This window comes from Sphaerodactylus townsendi, linkage group LG08, assembly GCF_021028975.2.
Source record: "Sphaerodactylus townsendi isolate TG3544 linkage group LG08, MPM_Stown_v2.3, whole genome shotgun sequence".
NCBI classification, from domain to species: Eukaryota; Metazoa; Chordata; class Lepidosauria; order Squamata; family Sphaerodactylidae; genus Sphaerodactylus; species Sphaerodactylus townsendi.
Window position 1 is genome coordinate 81393072 of NC_059432.1, and position 15834 is coordinate 81408905.

General features: G+C 39.8%; 1 protein-coding gene across 17 annotated transcripts in view; it reads left to right on the forward strand.

Annotated features, from left to right (window-relative positions):
• The window catches only part of AGFG1 (ArfGAP with FG repeats 1), a 36848-nt gene extending 23201 nt beyond the window's left edge, over positions 1-13647 (forward strand). The window contains exons 6-15 of one of the 17 annotated variants that reach the window (XM_048505746.1): positions 1710-1829; positions 2405-2479; positions 3500-3691; positions 7432-7615; positions 8488-8567; positions 8818-8910; positions 9469-9516; positions 10772-10927; positions 12078-12169; positions 12945-13647. In XM_048505746.1, the coding sequence (XP_048361703.1) occupies positions 1710-1829; positions 2405-2479; positions 3500-3691; positions 7432-7615; positions 8488-8567; positions 8818-8910; positions 9469-9516; positions 10772-10927; positions 12078-12169; positions 12945-13004 (1100 nt within the window). In that variant the 3' untranslated portion in view covers positions 13005-13647. The remainder of the gene's footprint in view (positions 1-1709; positions 1830-2404; positions 2480-3499; positions 3692-7431; positions 7616-8487; positions 8568-8817; positions 8911-9468; positions 9517-10771; positions 10928-12077; positions 12170-12944) is intronic. The other 16 variants (XM_048505747.1, XM_048505751.1, XM_048505748.1 and 13 more) reach the window with 16 other exon arrangements.
• Positions 13648-15834: the final 2187 nt, after the last annotated feature.

The following is a 15834-nucleotide window of genomic DNA, read 5'->3' on the forward strand; positions in this document are numbered from 1 at the left end:
TTGTAAGATAAGAGCTATTGCAGATTTGTTTAGTTTTGCTTTGTTGTTCATTATGGGCGAACATTGTAAATTTATGGGATTTCCCCCCAAAACCTAATGCTCTATACCTAATGCAATTAAATCTTAAAGATCCTAATTTGTTTTGTGGGAGGGTTCCATTACATGGTTTTCTGCTTCTTTTGTATTATTCTCTTTAATTGAATGCTAGTTGTATTTCTGCTTCTTAAAGCATAGTGATGTTTGAAAGGCAGAGTTCTAAAGAACTATCTTGGTGAACCCAAGGCCCTGTACATGCCCATTACCATTGATTTTCCCAGGCACATCATACAACACTTATGACATCTGTTTCAAAAACTACTTCATATGCTGTTCTTGAAGCCAACTCTTATAATCCTCTTGGGTCTCTATAACATAAAGGTTACTTTAGATTTAACTAATTTTTAAAACTTGCCAAACAACTTCTATAAATTATATTTCTGATAGTAGTTGAGGCTGTTACATATAATAAGGGTAGGTCTGTTTTTGAGAATAGTAATCCATTTTGGCCACCGCTGTGACTCAGTTCAGATGTAATGCCAAACTTTGATTTGGTGCAGAGTGCTCTTCGTGCTCCTGCACTTTCGCCTCTCCTCCCCTCACACTCTCAACTTCAATTAATTACTTCAAATTCAATCAGTTACTACTACAGTAATTCAACTCTATTTGCTACTGCATCCAAACTGGAAAACCCTGGTTTGTGCTTGCCCTCCAAACCAAGATACCAAACTAGTTTGCAGTCCTGGTTTGGAGGACAGGGTCAGATTAAGCTTTGCAAGTTAGGTGCAGCAGGAAACAATGGTTTTTGCAAAAGTATCAGTAGTGGAGAAGGAATATACAAGTGAAAGGCTTGATTGGAAAGCATCACATTGTGGCTTGGCCCTTCACTGGAATCAAGCTTTTGTTTTCTCTGACTAGGTTTACCAGATTGCCCATCATGATGGACAGTCTTCCAGCTGCTCCTGCCACTGTTCACTCCAGGTGGAGCAAAAATGGAGGTGGGAAGTGACTTCATGATGTCACTTCTAGTTGTGCCCAGAAGTGACATCAGAACACACTAGGATTTTTCTGATTTCTGTGGTTTTTAGTCATAAGTGATGTCATGCTATTGTACCCACCCCCCACCCCCCGGCCTTTGCTTTAGCAGGAGCAAAGAAGATGGCTGGCAGCCCTATCTCTGACATTGGCCAACAGTATAGCAGCACAAAATGTTGATACTACTATGAACACTTTGGACAAACTGTATGAGCTGCAATTTGTTATAATGTATTTTTCTTAAACTGTTAGTGCTCCCCCACCCTTCTCAGCTTTCAGGATGACTAAGCAAGCATTTGGTTGTTCTTAGTAGTTATTACTCTGTGCCTAAACAAAAGGGTGAGGTTGGAGGTATTTTAATCTTTAAAAGTTTAGTGGCAATTTGAGGCATATGAGGCACACATGAAACTACACTACTTTACATAAATTCTATTGACATAAATTATTTCCACTTAAGAGATGGTAAAGATCAGAAGGTCTTATTTAAGATCATTTTTGTCCTTTACACTGCAAATTCATGTATTTCAGTGGCATGCTTGAGGTACAACTTTTTTTTGAAGCCTACCATGTTTGATTCAGTTTGTAACCTATTTTTGTTTACTTACCATTAACATGTGTTGTTCGTTTGCAATTTACAGCACCGAACTCTGCAAATGCAGGGTTTGCAAACTTTGATGCATTTGGACAGTCTAGTGGTTCGAGTAATTTTGGTGGTTTCCCCACAGCAAGTCAGTCTGCTTTTCAACACCAAAATACAGGTAGAAGTGCTCTAATGTCATTAGTCCATTTAATATAAACTAATCTGGACATGTAGCGTGCGGCATCTTTTAGCTCTTTCCTGCGTTTAATCTTCTGAAATACAAACACTCTGAAGCTCTGGGGAAACCTGACATTCATGCTCCCTTTTATTTGTTATATTTGGTGTGGGCTTTGTTTTATTGTTTTGCATGATGTTTTTGCACTGCAGTTTCTTAATTATCCTTACACATGAAATATATTGTCCCACTTTGTGCCATTATAGAATTTTTGATCATATCTAAGTTAAATGGAGATTTTTTTTTCATATTAAAAGAGATTCTTCTAGAGGAAAAAGCCATTTCATGGAGAGCACATGTTTTTTAAAAAATCTCATGTGTAAGGGTTTTGGCTACTTTTTAATTTAGTCATATATAATGTTTGCTTGGACTGTCATTGTTGCTTGTCTTTATCTATGGCTGACTCACTTTCTTTTTTCCCTTTTCTTTAAAGTGTGTTGTCTTAAGACTCTTTCTTTTACAATTTTATTTTTCCCTTTTGTTAACTTTAACCCCTCACACAATTTCTGGCTGTCCAGCGTTCAGAACGCTTTCATCTAGCTGCAGTTTTGGTGAATTTACTACTTCTGCTTTCCCTCTCCAGGCTGTACGCAGTAAGTTCCACTGAGTGGGAATTTAAACTAATTTCATGTTAAAATACCTCCCCCCCCCCTCCACTGTCATGTGAATTAGGGTTACAGTTCACTCAGTTCATAGATTATTAGTTTGGTAGCACTTGAATTAAAATTCCTTCCTTTTTTTTCCTACGAAGTGACCTGAAATTGTAACGGAATTTATTATCATTGGGAAAGTTCTGCAGTACCTTTTATGGAATCATTTAGAAACGTAATAATCAAACATACTTAAGGTAGTATACTTCAGAAATGTTTATGTTCTGGATTATTCTAGTTTAGAACAGATACACAGCCATACATCTTCTATGCTAAGTCAGATTATGCATGGAACATGCACCCCCTCGTGATATATGGTACACAAAGAAAGAAACTCCACACTGTCTTGTTTTGTCTTCAGTAGTAGATCAGGTATTCTGCTACATCTGATGATCAACTAGAGGCAGTCACTTAGTGGAACACCAGCATCTAGATTAATGAAAGCAATAAGTATGTTAAGTATTCATAAAGTGGTAAAAACCCTTCTGGCTCTCTTCTGTTATCTGTGTTATTCCGACTGTTGAATGATGAGATCATGTATGGTTGCAATCATCCTTGGACATAACTTAGTCGCTCTGCCCTCAGGAATTCATCACCTTTACTTTCTAGTTTTGAAGACTTTGCTTGAAAGTTATTTCATTAATATCAGAAACTTCACTGTTGTGTTAAACAAATCCTTATTTAACTAAATTTGCAGCTGGAAATAAAACCTTAAAATGTGAGTGTATGTGAATCATTGGGGTTAGCTGTGTGTTGCAGAACCCGCTCTTGTAAAACTGTGGTATGGCATTTATGTGGTAGGGGCTGCTGCATTTCTGGAGTCAGAAATACAAGTTACCTAGTTGGATCAATTAAAATTCTGAGCATAGGAATAACCCTTGAAACAAAGTCACTCGCAATGATCACAGACAGCATTTGAAGAGACATGGAAATATCCATCATGTTTAATTTATTTTGTTACAGGTGGCAGTGCTGCTAATTTTGCACACTTTGATAACTTCCCCAAATCCTCCAGTGCTGATTTTGGAGCTTTCAATACTTCTCAGAGCAACACAACTTCAGCCAGTAAAACTCTTGTGAATAAACCGAATCTCCACTCAGCAGATAAATACGCAGCTCTTGCTAATTTAGATAATATCTTCAGCACAGGGCAAGGTACTAATTCTTCTTCTTTGACCTGTTTTCTTATTGTAGTCATCATGGCAATATGTTTATTCTGTTCTATGGAGACAAAATGAAGTTTTACTTCTTCATGCTGTATAATCTACATTGACCTACACAAGTAGCAAGTTGATTGTATATTGGAGACACAGGCAGTCATGCTGGCGCAGTGGATCTGGTATATTGTTCTCACACTGAAATTCAGAGTACAGGACAGATCTGATCAGTTACTGCGTAGTTGTATCAATATATCAATATATATATATATAAAGGTAATGACTTGGTTGATCTGGGGTGAAACTTTTAAGAGAAATGTTTTCTCTTTTCAGTATAAGTAGTTACATTCATCAGAGTTCTGGCTTGGATAGGCCAGGCGAGCCTGATCTTGACAAATCTTAAAAGCTAAGCTGGGTCAACTCTGGCAAGTGTTTGGGTTGGAGACCTCTAAGGAATGCCAGGGTTGTGACACGGAGGCAGGCAATAGCAAACCACCTTGTCTTGAAAATCCTACAGAGTCACCATAAATCAGCTGTGACTTGACTGCAAAAAAGTGTCATCAAAAGCAGTGACTGGTGGGTTTAATAATGATCCTTTAAATGTGAATTCTTTAGTCTTGTAGGTTGTTTAGATGCTTATCCATTTCAGTGTGCCTTTCAATATTTTTATGATCTACTGTAGCTCTGAAAAATCCTGAGACAGTTGTTAAAAAAGTATTCTTGTCATTAATACTGGTATGGGCATCAGTGAAGGCATTCCCTCTTCAAAAAGTCACAGCAGTCCAAAAACCTATTATTTTACAAGGCATCATCCAACCAGACACCAGGACAGAATACAATAGTAATTCACTCCTCACAAATATTATATGTCAGCTGTTCATGTGGAGAAGTTAAACATAAAAAATGTAGTACCTACAACTGTATGGCAGTGGCTGACTTTGTAGAACAGTGTTTCAAATGGCGTTATTGAATTGCTTCAAATGGTGAATATTCTCAGTGGCTGACTATAGGACTATAGCAGTGATGGCGAACCTTTTCGAGAGCGAGTGCCCAAATTGCAACCCAAAACTCATTTATTTATCGCAAAGTTCCAACACGGCAATTTAACATGAATAATGATGTTTTAGTTTAGAAAAACCGTTTGGCTCCAAGGCGTGCATTACTCGGGAGTAAGCTTGGTGGTAGTCGGTGGCTTTGCTTTGAAGCAACTGTGCAACTCTTCCAACGTGTGAATCACGACCCTAGGAGGGTTTACTCATAATCAAGCCCCATTGCCAGCAACTGAGCTTACTCCCAGGTAAAGGATCATGCTTTAGTTCTTCGCATGAAAATCAGTGGGGTTTAACAGCGCTTAACAGGGTTACCTACACTGCTTCCCAAAACTAGGTCTTAGGTTTAATGCTAATAATCAAGCCCAGTGGCCCAGGCCAGCCTAGATGTGTGTGTGTGGAGGACTCTGCGCGTGCCCACAGAGAGGGCTCTGAGTGCCACCTCTGGCACCCGTGCCATAGGTTCGCCACAACTGGACTATAGGAACTATAGGTAGAATTGAATAGTATGGCAGCTAAACTGATTTTGAAGTTAAGAGTCCCCTGTGTAAGAGCTAATGAGTTTCAGGTTGCGCAGATTCTCTTCAAGTCTTCTGTGAAGGGCACTTGTGTGCAGAAGGGATTTTATCACCTTCCCTCTACAGTTTCCTGCATCTCCTAAAGAGACACTCTTGAGCTTCCACGTGCTCTCCTGTATGTAGCATAACATTGAGAGGAGGGAAGGAACCTCCAGCAAGAAAGCAAAATTATCAAAAATTGCCCAAAACTCGACTGCTGTTTTAGGTTTTGCTCCATTTGATTAGCTGTGGGAGGGGGTTCCTTGCCATCATCCTTGGTCTTGCTGCAGAATATGCAAGACAATATTTTACTAAACAAAATTCTGAGATATATTGTGTCCTGTTTACCTTGGGGTTGTAGCCTAAGAAGCACAAGGAGAAAGTGGAGTTTTGCCACTTCACTCTTCTCCTAGCAGCCACAAGACCTCAAAACATCTGTAATTGGCAAGTGCAGGAACCTTTGTGCTCATCGTCTGGAACAGGGGTCTGCAACCTGCGGTTCTGGAGCCACATGCAGCTCTTTCACCCTTATACTTCTGCTCTACATGGCCTGGAGGTCAGAGGGTAGTGTGGGCGTGTCCCTCCAGCCCTCCAGAGCAGCGCTGGAAGGAAAGGTGAGTGGAGGGGGTGCACTGGAAGCAGCTCCATGCATGAGGGTGCCGCTTTTCGTGCCCCCTCCACTCACCTTTCCTTCCAGTGCTGCTCTGGAGAGCCACGCTCACGTTGCCCTCCAACCCCTGGAAGTTGGAGGGTAGCATAGGCGTGGCCCTACAGAGCAGCCGCCATCCCCCCTCTTCCATCCCCGCAGCCGCCATCCTCCCTCTGCCCCACGCCTGCTCCATCGGGCAGCCGCCTGCTCCATTGGGCAGAGGGGGTTTCCCTTCCTGGCACCTCCGCCTCCCAGCACTGGAAAGAAAGGTGAGTGGAGGGGCCGAACCGGAGGCAGCTCCATGTGGAGCCGCCTCTCCGGCTCGGTAGACCTTCAGGGCCATGGAAAACAGGTCCAAATGGTCTTTGGGTGGTAAAGGCTGCTGACCTCTGGTCTAGAAGATGCAACTCTTACAGTCCAATCCAGGAGGTGGGAGGCATAAATCCACTTGTTGGAGAAGTACAGACCTGCACTAGTAGATTTTGCCCTCTGTGGATCACTTACCTCAGTGGAGGGGCAAACAAGTGAGCAGATACCACAATCCTCCAGGATACCCAGATGCAGTGCTGGGCACTGCATCAACACAGTGCGGGTGTGCCCACCCACGCTGGGTTTGTGGCCAGTTATGCTGCAGCCCAGGAATTAGACTGACATCCTTTGGGATGGCATAAATCCATTAAGCCCTATGGAAGACTTTCTGATGGCCGGGGGGGGTGGGGGCAGCGTTGGTTTTTCTGCCTTCCCACCCTGCTGGAAAGCCTGGCCACCTGGACCTCTGGTTTGGGCTGCCTGTGTCCTGCAAAAATTGTATCTCTTTACAGCTTGCATTCACCATGTTCTGTCATACTCTGCAATATGAAAACTGTTTCTTCAGGGAAGCAACATATTAACCTTGGAGTCACTGTTTTGTAACATGTAACTTCATGTTATTAAGGGCAAGTATACCACACAAGGAGGCCTTCAAATACTCCACATTGTAGCTGTTGCCATTTGATACGCCATACTTATGCAGTAGCTCATCTTTTTAAGTCAGATTTTCTTCCTTTTGTCCTAGATCTTTGATAACTGTTTGTGGTGGTACAGAGGACATTACTGTAACTGGTGTACATAAAAATTTTAACCAAGAGTCCACGTGTAATCCTTAATGCATGTTCTGTCCTAAATTTCTGCAATGTAATTGTAACACTTTTAATCTTCCAGTGTGTGTCTGCACTGGGGTCTATACCTTGAAGGAGAAGGGGCAGAAATTCATATCTGGGGGGGTTAATTTGGCTTAGTATATTGAGCAGTGTTTTGAGCTAAACCTCCCTTCTCTTTGTGCGTAAGAAAACAAGTTACTGAAAACATGGCATTATGCTTGCTTGGGCGGGAGGGCAGACACCTTGAAAGAGATGTGCTTGCAATTCTTTAACAAATCAATTAGCCACCTAAAAATTATATTGTCTGTAATTTTTCAACTTGATTGTATATTCTTTTTTTAAAGGTGGTAGCGAGCAAGGAGGTGGATTTGGTGTTGTCAGTACAGCACCAGCAGGCCCTGCTGTGTCAGCCCCAAGTCAACCAAGTGCATCGTCAGACAAGTATGCAGCTCTAGCAGAATTAGACAGTGTGTTCAGCTCCACAGCAACCTCTAGTAATGCATATACTTCCACCAGTAATGTTAGCAGGTACTCTTTCTTGCTAGAAGTTAATGTAAACCAATTGTGTTTACAAACAGCAAAAGTTAAATGAGACACTAGAAAAAATGCAAACATCCTTAAAATCAATAGTTTAAAACTTGCAGGTTCAGTTATGCAGTTAAGTGGGTGTGAAGGGGATAGAGTTTCTTATTGAAACAAAGGACTGAAAATAAGCTTCAAATATTGCCAGCTAGACATTGGCAGAATAAAATGAAATCCCAGACCGAATACCTTCAGTATTCTCAGTGTCTGCATTGGCAGTTATAATGATATTTGTACAGATATTTTGGTTTTGATGCTGTAACTGGCTTAAATCTTCTAATAAGAGGTTTGCAATGTGTGGTACCAGTTATTTGAAATGTAATTAATGTTGTAAGAAGTGTCTTGCAAGTGCAAATTTATGCTTGATGGCTTTTCTAAGGTTTTTTCTCTTCTGTGTCAGTGCTTTGCATGGTTTTTGTTACTGGAGAACACAATTTCCTACTTAACTCTTTTTCCATAGAAAGATAATAGTAGAATTATATATTAATTTGCCAGTTCCTGGACCTTCTTTGTTCTAGAATGCTCCACTTAGTGCTTGCCTAGTTCTGTCCCCAAGGCACTAGGACCCAAGTGGAGCATCCTGGAACAAAGGCGGTCCAGGAAATGGTGGATTAATATATAGTCCTACTGTCATCTTTCTGTGGAAAAGAGTATAGTTGGATTTTGACTCATGCAATAGTTGCATCTAATCAGCCCCAATCATTTTCTTTTGAGATGTGATAATCAGCCATCTGTGTTTTCACATAAAATAATTAAATGTAGATATTTAACTGCTTAATAATTGATTCTGACGTTGTTGATTGTTTAATTGTTTTCAGCAATGCTTTTGGAACAGTACCAGTGGGTTCTAATGCACAGACACAGCCTGCATCATCAAGTGTGCCTGCTTCATTTGGAGGTATTCTAAAACATTGCTCTTTTTAGTTTTCTTTTTTAAGAGCCAGTTTTATGGCCCGGGGTTGGAGTTTTTCTCTGTATCAGTAGTTCACAACTACCTTTGAAGCTAGTGTTATTTGCTTTTTAATATACCAGACTAGGTTCCTTTGTATTCCAATATAAAAATGATAAATATGCATGTCACTGTTTTCTTCCTCTATTCTTTTAATGGGCACTTTGAGTTTTGATCTTGCCAATTCTTTATTTTTCAGCAACACCTTGTACAAATCCATTTGTTGCTGCTCCTGTAGCCTCTGTAGCGCCTTCAACGAACCCATTCCAAACCAGTAGCAGAACAGCAACAGGTTAGGAAAAAAACTTGCTGAGAAAATATTTCATAGGAATTGATGTTTTTATCTTTAAATTTGTATATTCATAACTTGGAAGAAAACAAACATGCTAGAAATACTTTTGCTCTCATGAAAGTAAATGCTTAATTTTGCTGTGGATGTTCGATCATGTGGTCATGTTAATAACATCTGTAAGCAATCTTTCTTCTCGCTCTTATAAGCACTAACCAATTGCCGTTTTGCTATTTTTTATTTTATTTATTTATTATTAAATTTATATACTGCCCCTCCCCCGAAGGGCTCTGGGCGGGATCTAAATAGTGGAATATTCTTTGGCAAATAAAAACAACGTAATTCCTCTTAGCCTTAAGAGTCTCATGTGTATATTAGACTTTTTAAAACGATGTCCATTTCTGACCAAGTTTGCAAAATACTTTTGAATCTATCTTAGTTTGGAAGTACTCTGGAATTCTAAAACATGTAAATGTTGTATTTTAGGAAGCATTACAATATTTAAATCGTGTTTACAAGCAGTTGTTGACACTGTCTGGTCTCTTTGACTTCCCTTATAAGGCCTCTCAGGACCAATGCATTCTCACATATTTCCTCAGGCTCACTTTGGTAGGTAGCCACACTTTATATAAGCTTCATGTGGCTAACTGTTTGCTTGTGGAAGCTTCTTGCTATTGACTGGTTTCTTTGCATGTACACCTTTTTCAACCCTCCTTCCATATTTTGAAATGGAGTGGGCATGGATGGTGTTGCACCTGAAATATGATCAGTGACATTAACTGGTGTAAAATAAGACTTGTGCTGCAATCCTAAGCATGTGTATGTACTTAGAAATTACATGAGACTAATTTCAGTTAGACTTGCTGCTAAGTGAGAATGCTTGGGATTGCAAGCTAAGATGATTGCATCTACCTCCATGGTCACATTAATAGATGCTTTGAAATTAAACGACTTTTGAAGCTTGTGTTCATAGTAGCTCAAGTGAAGCACATAATTATACCAAACCATTGCATATGGCCACAATGTGTTTGGATTTGTTGTTTTAGCAGGCTTCACTGTTGTATCCTCTCTGCCAGTAGTAGTTTGTGAAAGTTCTGTCAGTGCTATATGTATCTTGCCTCTCTTTGTGTATGTTTCTTTATTCCATATATACTTGTTGGCTCTTATGCCATCTCTTTCCTCACTAGCCCATGATTATTGATTGATGGATGCAGTGAGTTGGACTTAAATTACACCAGTCACTAAATAGTGACTGGCCAGGATCTACAAATCAAGTTAATGAGATAAATGTTTAATGTTCATAAAATATTTTTGTGAACTTTATTGCCCAGTACCGCATGGTAAACTATGACACTGAGATGAGTCTCAAAGCAGTGATTGGTATAGCATGTGGGTCCCATTCCTGGGGGTGGCGAGGCTGGTGGTACACTGGTTAGCCAGATTAGCCCTCAGGAAACAGGCCTTGCGGAAGGAGTCATAAGATCTAATCCACTGTTTCTGAAAGAGTTACTGAACTGCTGAGGTAGACTAGTTCTGTGACATTCAAAAATGTGTTTTAGATTGCATTTCTGCAAAATAAGTTTTACTATTTAACAGTTGTTTATAAAATTTAGCTTTTATATTCTCTTTGAAAGAATAAATATTTGCAAATATCTAGCAAGAGACTGGCAAAAGGATCAAAAAGATGAGAAGCAAACCAAGAAGGCTTTGCAGTGCTTCTAGGAAAATCAAAACGTTTAATGGTTTTTAGGTCGGCCATGCAATGGCCGCTTCATAAAGAACTTTTAGAAAAAGGGCTTACTGAGGCTTTGTAATAAAGGTAAAGCATACTTCAAAAGTAACAGTGCAACATTTCTCTTACCAGCAGCAACATTTGGAACCGCGTCCATGAGCATGCCTGCAGGATTTGGAACACCTGCCTCATTCAGTCTTCCAACTAGCTTTAGTGGTAACTTCCAACCATCTGCATTCCCAGCACAGGCAGCCTTTCCTCAGGCTGCTTTCGTCCAGCAACCTAATGGTAAATGCTTTCTTGTTACACGTTGTTTCAACTGGTGGGAAAAAAGCAGTAAGTTGAGAACACCTTGGCAGTTGAGGCAGTTTATCTCTGGAGACAGCCTTGCTTGCCTTCTGCTCCCGTCTGCTGGGAACCCTTTCTCCAGCTGGCTAGCTGAATGCAATGGTGTAGTATTGGGATCTCTCTGGTAGTGTGGGAGTGGGGAAATTGACATCTTTTACATTCTCATTTTCCTTGTTTCAGGAATTATAGTTGATGTTGTGAGCTGTGCCATTTGGCACTGGTAAAGCTTAGTAACCCCCACTAAATTTGCACTAGGAATGACCAGAAAACTATCTTAAATGATATTCATGATCTTTAACCTTAAAATATGTGTTAAAGGATATTTAAACAGTAGTTGTGTTTCAGTATATGAGGCTTACTCCAGAGTTTATCATGTTTGGGTCTGTTTTCTAGGCTTTTTCTAGGAGAGACCCAGCATGGTATAGTGGTTAAGAGCAGGTGGATTCTAATCTGGAGAACCGGGTTTGATTCCCCCCCTTCTCCACCCGAGTGGCAGAGGTTTATCTGGTGAGCCAGTTGTGTTTCCGCACTCCTACATTCCTGCTGGGTGACCTTGGGCTAGTCACAGTTCTTTGGAACTCTCTCAGCCCTACCTCCCTCACAAGGTGTCTGTTGTGGGAGAGGAAGGGAAAGGAGCTTGTAAGCCACCTTGAGTCTCCTTACGGGAGAGAAAGGTGGGGTATAAATCCAAACTCTTCTTCTTCTTTCATAGTTTGTTTTTAGGCTCGTCTATGTTTACATAATTTAAAGGGTTAGAGCAAGGGATGGTTGGGACTGCTGGCCTAAAAAAATCACTCAGCATTAAAATCTGTATGCGTTTTGAAAATCTGAAATGAGGAACAAGTCAACGAAGATTCTGGTCCCATGGTCAATCCATTTTCACCATATACTTCTTCCAAGGATAGCAATACAGGGCAGCGTACATGGCTCTTTCCCTAGAGATTAACTCCTAGCTGCTGAGATTGTATATCTGGTATTGTGCTTTTACGGACATAATTACTAACCTGAAGTTAACTTAATTATCAATATTTTATTAATATTAACATTAATATTAAATATTAATAATTATTATTATTGTTTTATTACAAAGGTGCAGGCTTTGCTGCATTCGGACAGGCAAAACCAGTAGTAACCCCATTTGGGCAAGTTACAGCTGTTGGCGTATCTAGTAATCCATTTATGGTAAGTCAACTTTATTAATTGGTAGGTTGTTTCAAATTGCTGTTTGGAAGAGGTATAATATTACAATGTACATATGAATTCATAAGGGTGTTTACTGAGAGGCAGGGAATATATTTGAACCTTAATTTTGAAGTTTCATGTATATTTGGACCCCAAGGGACTTTTTAAAAGCAGGTTTTCTGTAATCCATGTGCATTGAAGAGAGTATTGCTCTATATTAGCTCTGCCTCTGCATATTAATCTTCTCAGTGTATCTAAAAGAGCATTGTCCTCAGACCCCAATTAAAGTGAATAAAGAAAATTAAGTGCTGCAAGTCCGAGGTAGTGTATCTATGTGTGAGTGCGTGTAAATGAATCCATTCATTAGGAAGTTTAAAACTAATACTTGTTGATGCACCATAAGGTGATGTGAACAAAAATCCCAGTATTGAAAGACTGGCATACGGTGGTGGAGGGGTTAGTACAGAGTAGGAACCTCTGTGTAGAAATTAACAGTGGGGCCTCTAGATTCTGAAAGCCCCTGTTCTATTAAGAGTCCTTAACTTTCTTTTTCAAATTATAACAGAGTACTTGACCCTAATACCAGGCTACGAAAATATTTTTTCCAAGTACAGCAGGATTAAAAACATCTGGAATAAAATACGGATGCTTTCTGTTTTTGCAAAAGTATTATTTCTGACGTGATACATCACATCTTGGAATCTGTCCAGATATTAAGCTTTGGTTTATGGCTTTATGGACTTTTTGTGGTTGACTATCCCTTTCGTTTCTCCAGGCAGGTGCACCAGCAGGACAATTTCCAACAGGAAACTCATCAACCAATCCTTTCTTATAGCCTTATAGACACTTTACCGAAAAGAACTCTTATGTGAACACATAACATCTCTGCGCCTCTTGCACTGTTGTCTTGTTTCACTGATTTAGCTTTAAACACGAGAGAAATCTTTAAAAGTAAAAAGCCTGCATTGTGTGTTACAACCAAGAAACACCAGGTAATGGGCAAAACAAGGGGCTGTGATAACATCCGTTATCTGTATGTTGGCAGGAGAATGTTAATGGTATCATGTATATTAAAATTGGCTAATAAGTTATTGCAGATACCACGTTCATTATGCTGCAGTACTGTACATATTTTTTCTTAGGAATTAGTTATTTGTGCATATCAGTATTTGTAACTTTTAACACATTTGTTATGTGACAAAATGTTACTGGGGAAAAGATCAGCCACTTTACAGAGCTGTGGTATCTCTTGGAATGAATGACCTACATCATTTTAACCATTGCTATTTGGGAGTTATGAGTTCAAAATTGGAGGTTTTATTCATTTCTCAAAGTGTTTTTCCTTTCCTAAAGAGCTCATCTATTTATACATGCCTAAATTCTCTATAATGTAGAGGGATACCTGTCTGCATAACAATGAATTTGATCATGTTTTACTACAGTTTGCAGGTGGAGAAAAAATAAATATTAGAAAAGTATGTTTGTCTCTGGCCATTTGCGGTAATCTATTCTGTTTAATTTTCAGGAGCGCACCCAGAGCAAAGGTTAATGTGTTTGCTTGCTCAACTAACCACTCCCAGTAGATCTTCCAGCTAGGTACCAGGAACTACTGCTACTGATCAGTCAGTTTTCAGAATACTGCTGAAGATTGGAACTAACCATCTAAGCTTAAACACTGATTAGCATATACAGTATAGCCAATCAAGCATTTAGTTTAGAAAACACTGTTGAGCTGAGGGCTGGAATCAGAATTTGCCAGCATATTTCCGCATGAGCCGAGAAAATGAAATTTTACCAGAGGTGGAGAAAATCCTGCAAAGACAACAGCAACATAGCCACCTCTAGTTGAAGGTTATGTCCCAAAATAAAATGTTAAATATCAGGAGTTGTCTACCTTCTACTTGCGCTCAGTTATGGTCATGTACATTACTTTTTAAAACTAACCCTGTTTCTGGAAAATCTCCATCTAGTCTAAAACAGTCATATTGTCTTATTTCTTGGTACCTTTCCTGTTACAATTATTTTGAAATATAAATTGCTGGAAGGGATGAGGGCAAGTATTGTATCCTACTGTTTCAGGATGTACTGGAATAATTTGTGGCTTCATTTTATTGATTTACATCATTTATACCCCAATAGGAAACCAACATGGCTTACATAATTCTCTTGTCCTCCATTTTTTCCTTACAACAACAACTTTGTGAGGTAGGTTAGGCTGAGAGTATATGATTGGCCCAATGTCACCCACTAAGCTTCCATGGCTGTGTGGGAATCTCTCAGATCCTAGTCCAAGACTCTAAATTGCACTACTACTAAATATTCACAGTTAAATTAGTTCACATTTTTTTAAAATTGCTTTTATTTGTGCTGGATCCTGAGTGTAACTCTTTTCACCTACTAGACACAATATGTTCAGAAAAATCTTTACCCTTTAACGAGGCATCCTGCCAAATATTTCACAGGATTCATTGAACAAATAATTCCTTTCTTCCCTGTATGATTTAAGAAGCCAGTGTGATATATAATGGTTAGAGTGTCAGACCAGTATCTGGAAGAATCAGACTTGAATCCCCACTCTGTCATGGAAGCTTGCTGGCTGACATTAGGCACACCCTAATCTACTTCACATTTTGTGAGAATAAAAAGGAGGAGAGAATGATAAAAGCTTCTCTGGGTCCCCCAAAGGAAAATGGCAGGATCTCAGGGATGCAAATGAGCTATCACTTCAGTGGCATAGTGGTTAAGAGCAGCTACACTCTAATCTGGAGGAACCGGGTTTGATTCCCCGCTCTGCTGCCTGAGCTGTGGAGGCTTATCTGGAGAATTCAGATTAGCCTGTGCGCTCCCACACATGCCAGCTGGGTGACCTTGGGCTAGTCACAGCTTTTCGGAGCTCTTTCAACCCCACCTACCTCACAGGGGGGAAGGGCAAGGAGATTGTAAGCCCCTTTGAGTCTCCTACAGGAGATAAAGGGGGGGCTATAAATCCAAACTCCTCTTTCTGCTCCCCCTCTTCTTCTTCTTCTTCTCCTCCTCCTCCTCCTCTCCTTCTCTGATCACCTGGGGGGTGGTAGTTAATATGTGTTTTTTCCAAAACAAGTTTTAAAAAATTCAGTGATTAGTTGAACAATGCCAACACACAATTTTGGCCTTACCTAATAGGGTGAAGGAAATTCATTGTATCACTTTGCTGCCTTAAGACTGAACCTTTTTTAGAAGGTGAGATAAATTTAAATTAAAAAAATCTTTTTTAAAAAAAGCTTAAGCCAGTTTCTTCTGTGTTGCTTCCCATAAGCTTTTAGAAGCTTCCAAAAGTGTATTGCGTATTACAGTCATATACTCTTACTAAAACTAAGAATTAAGGAGATTGAGATTTCCAAATAAGTAGAATATTTAGTTGTTAAAATGGGCCAGTCTGGTATAATCCTCTAAGAAATCAGAAAGATCCAGGTACAGAGCACCCCTCAACTGTTGGAATGACCTCATGCCTGTCACTATATTTCAGCCTAAACTGCCCCATAAGGCTGATAATGTAAAAAGAGCAGGAGAGGACAGGCCTGAGCTCTTTGATTGGAAGGGTTGGTATTTTACAAATGGACAGATGCTCCCCAAATAAATTTGAACTCATAGAATTGCTGTCAGATTCATAATACAGAATTCTGAAT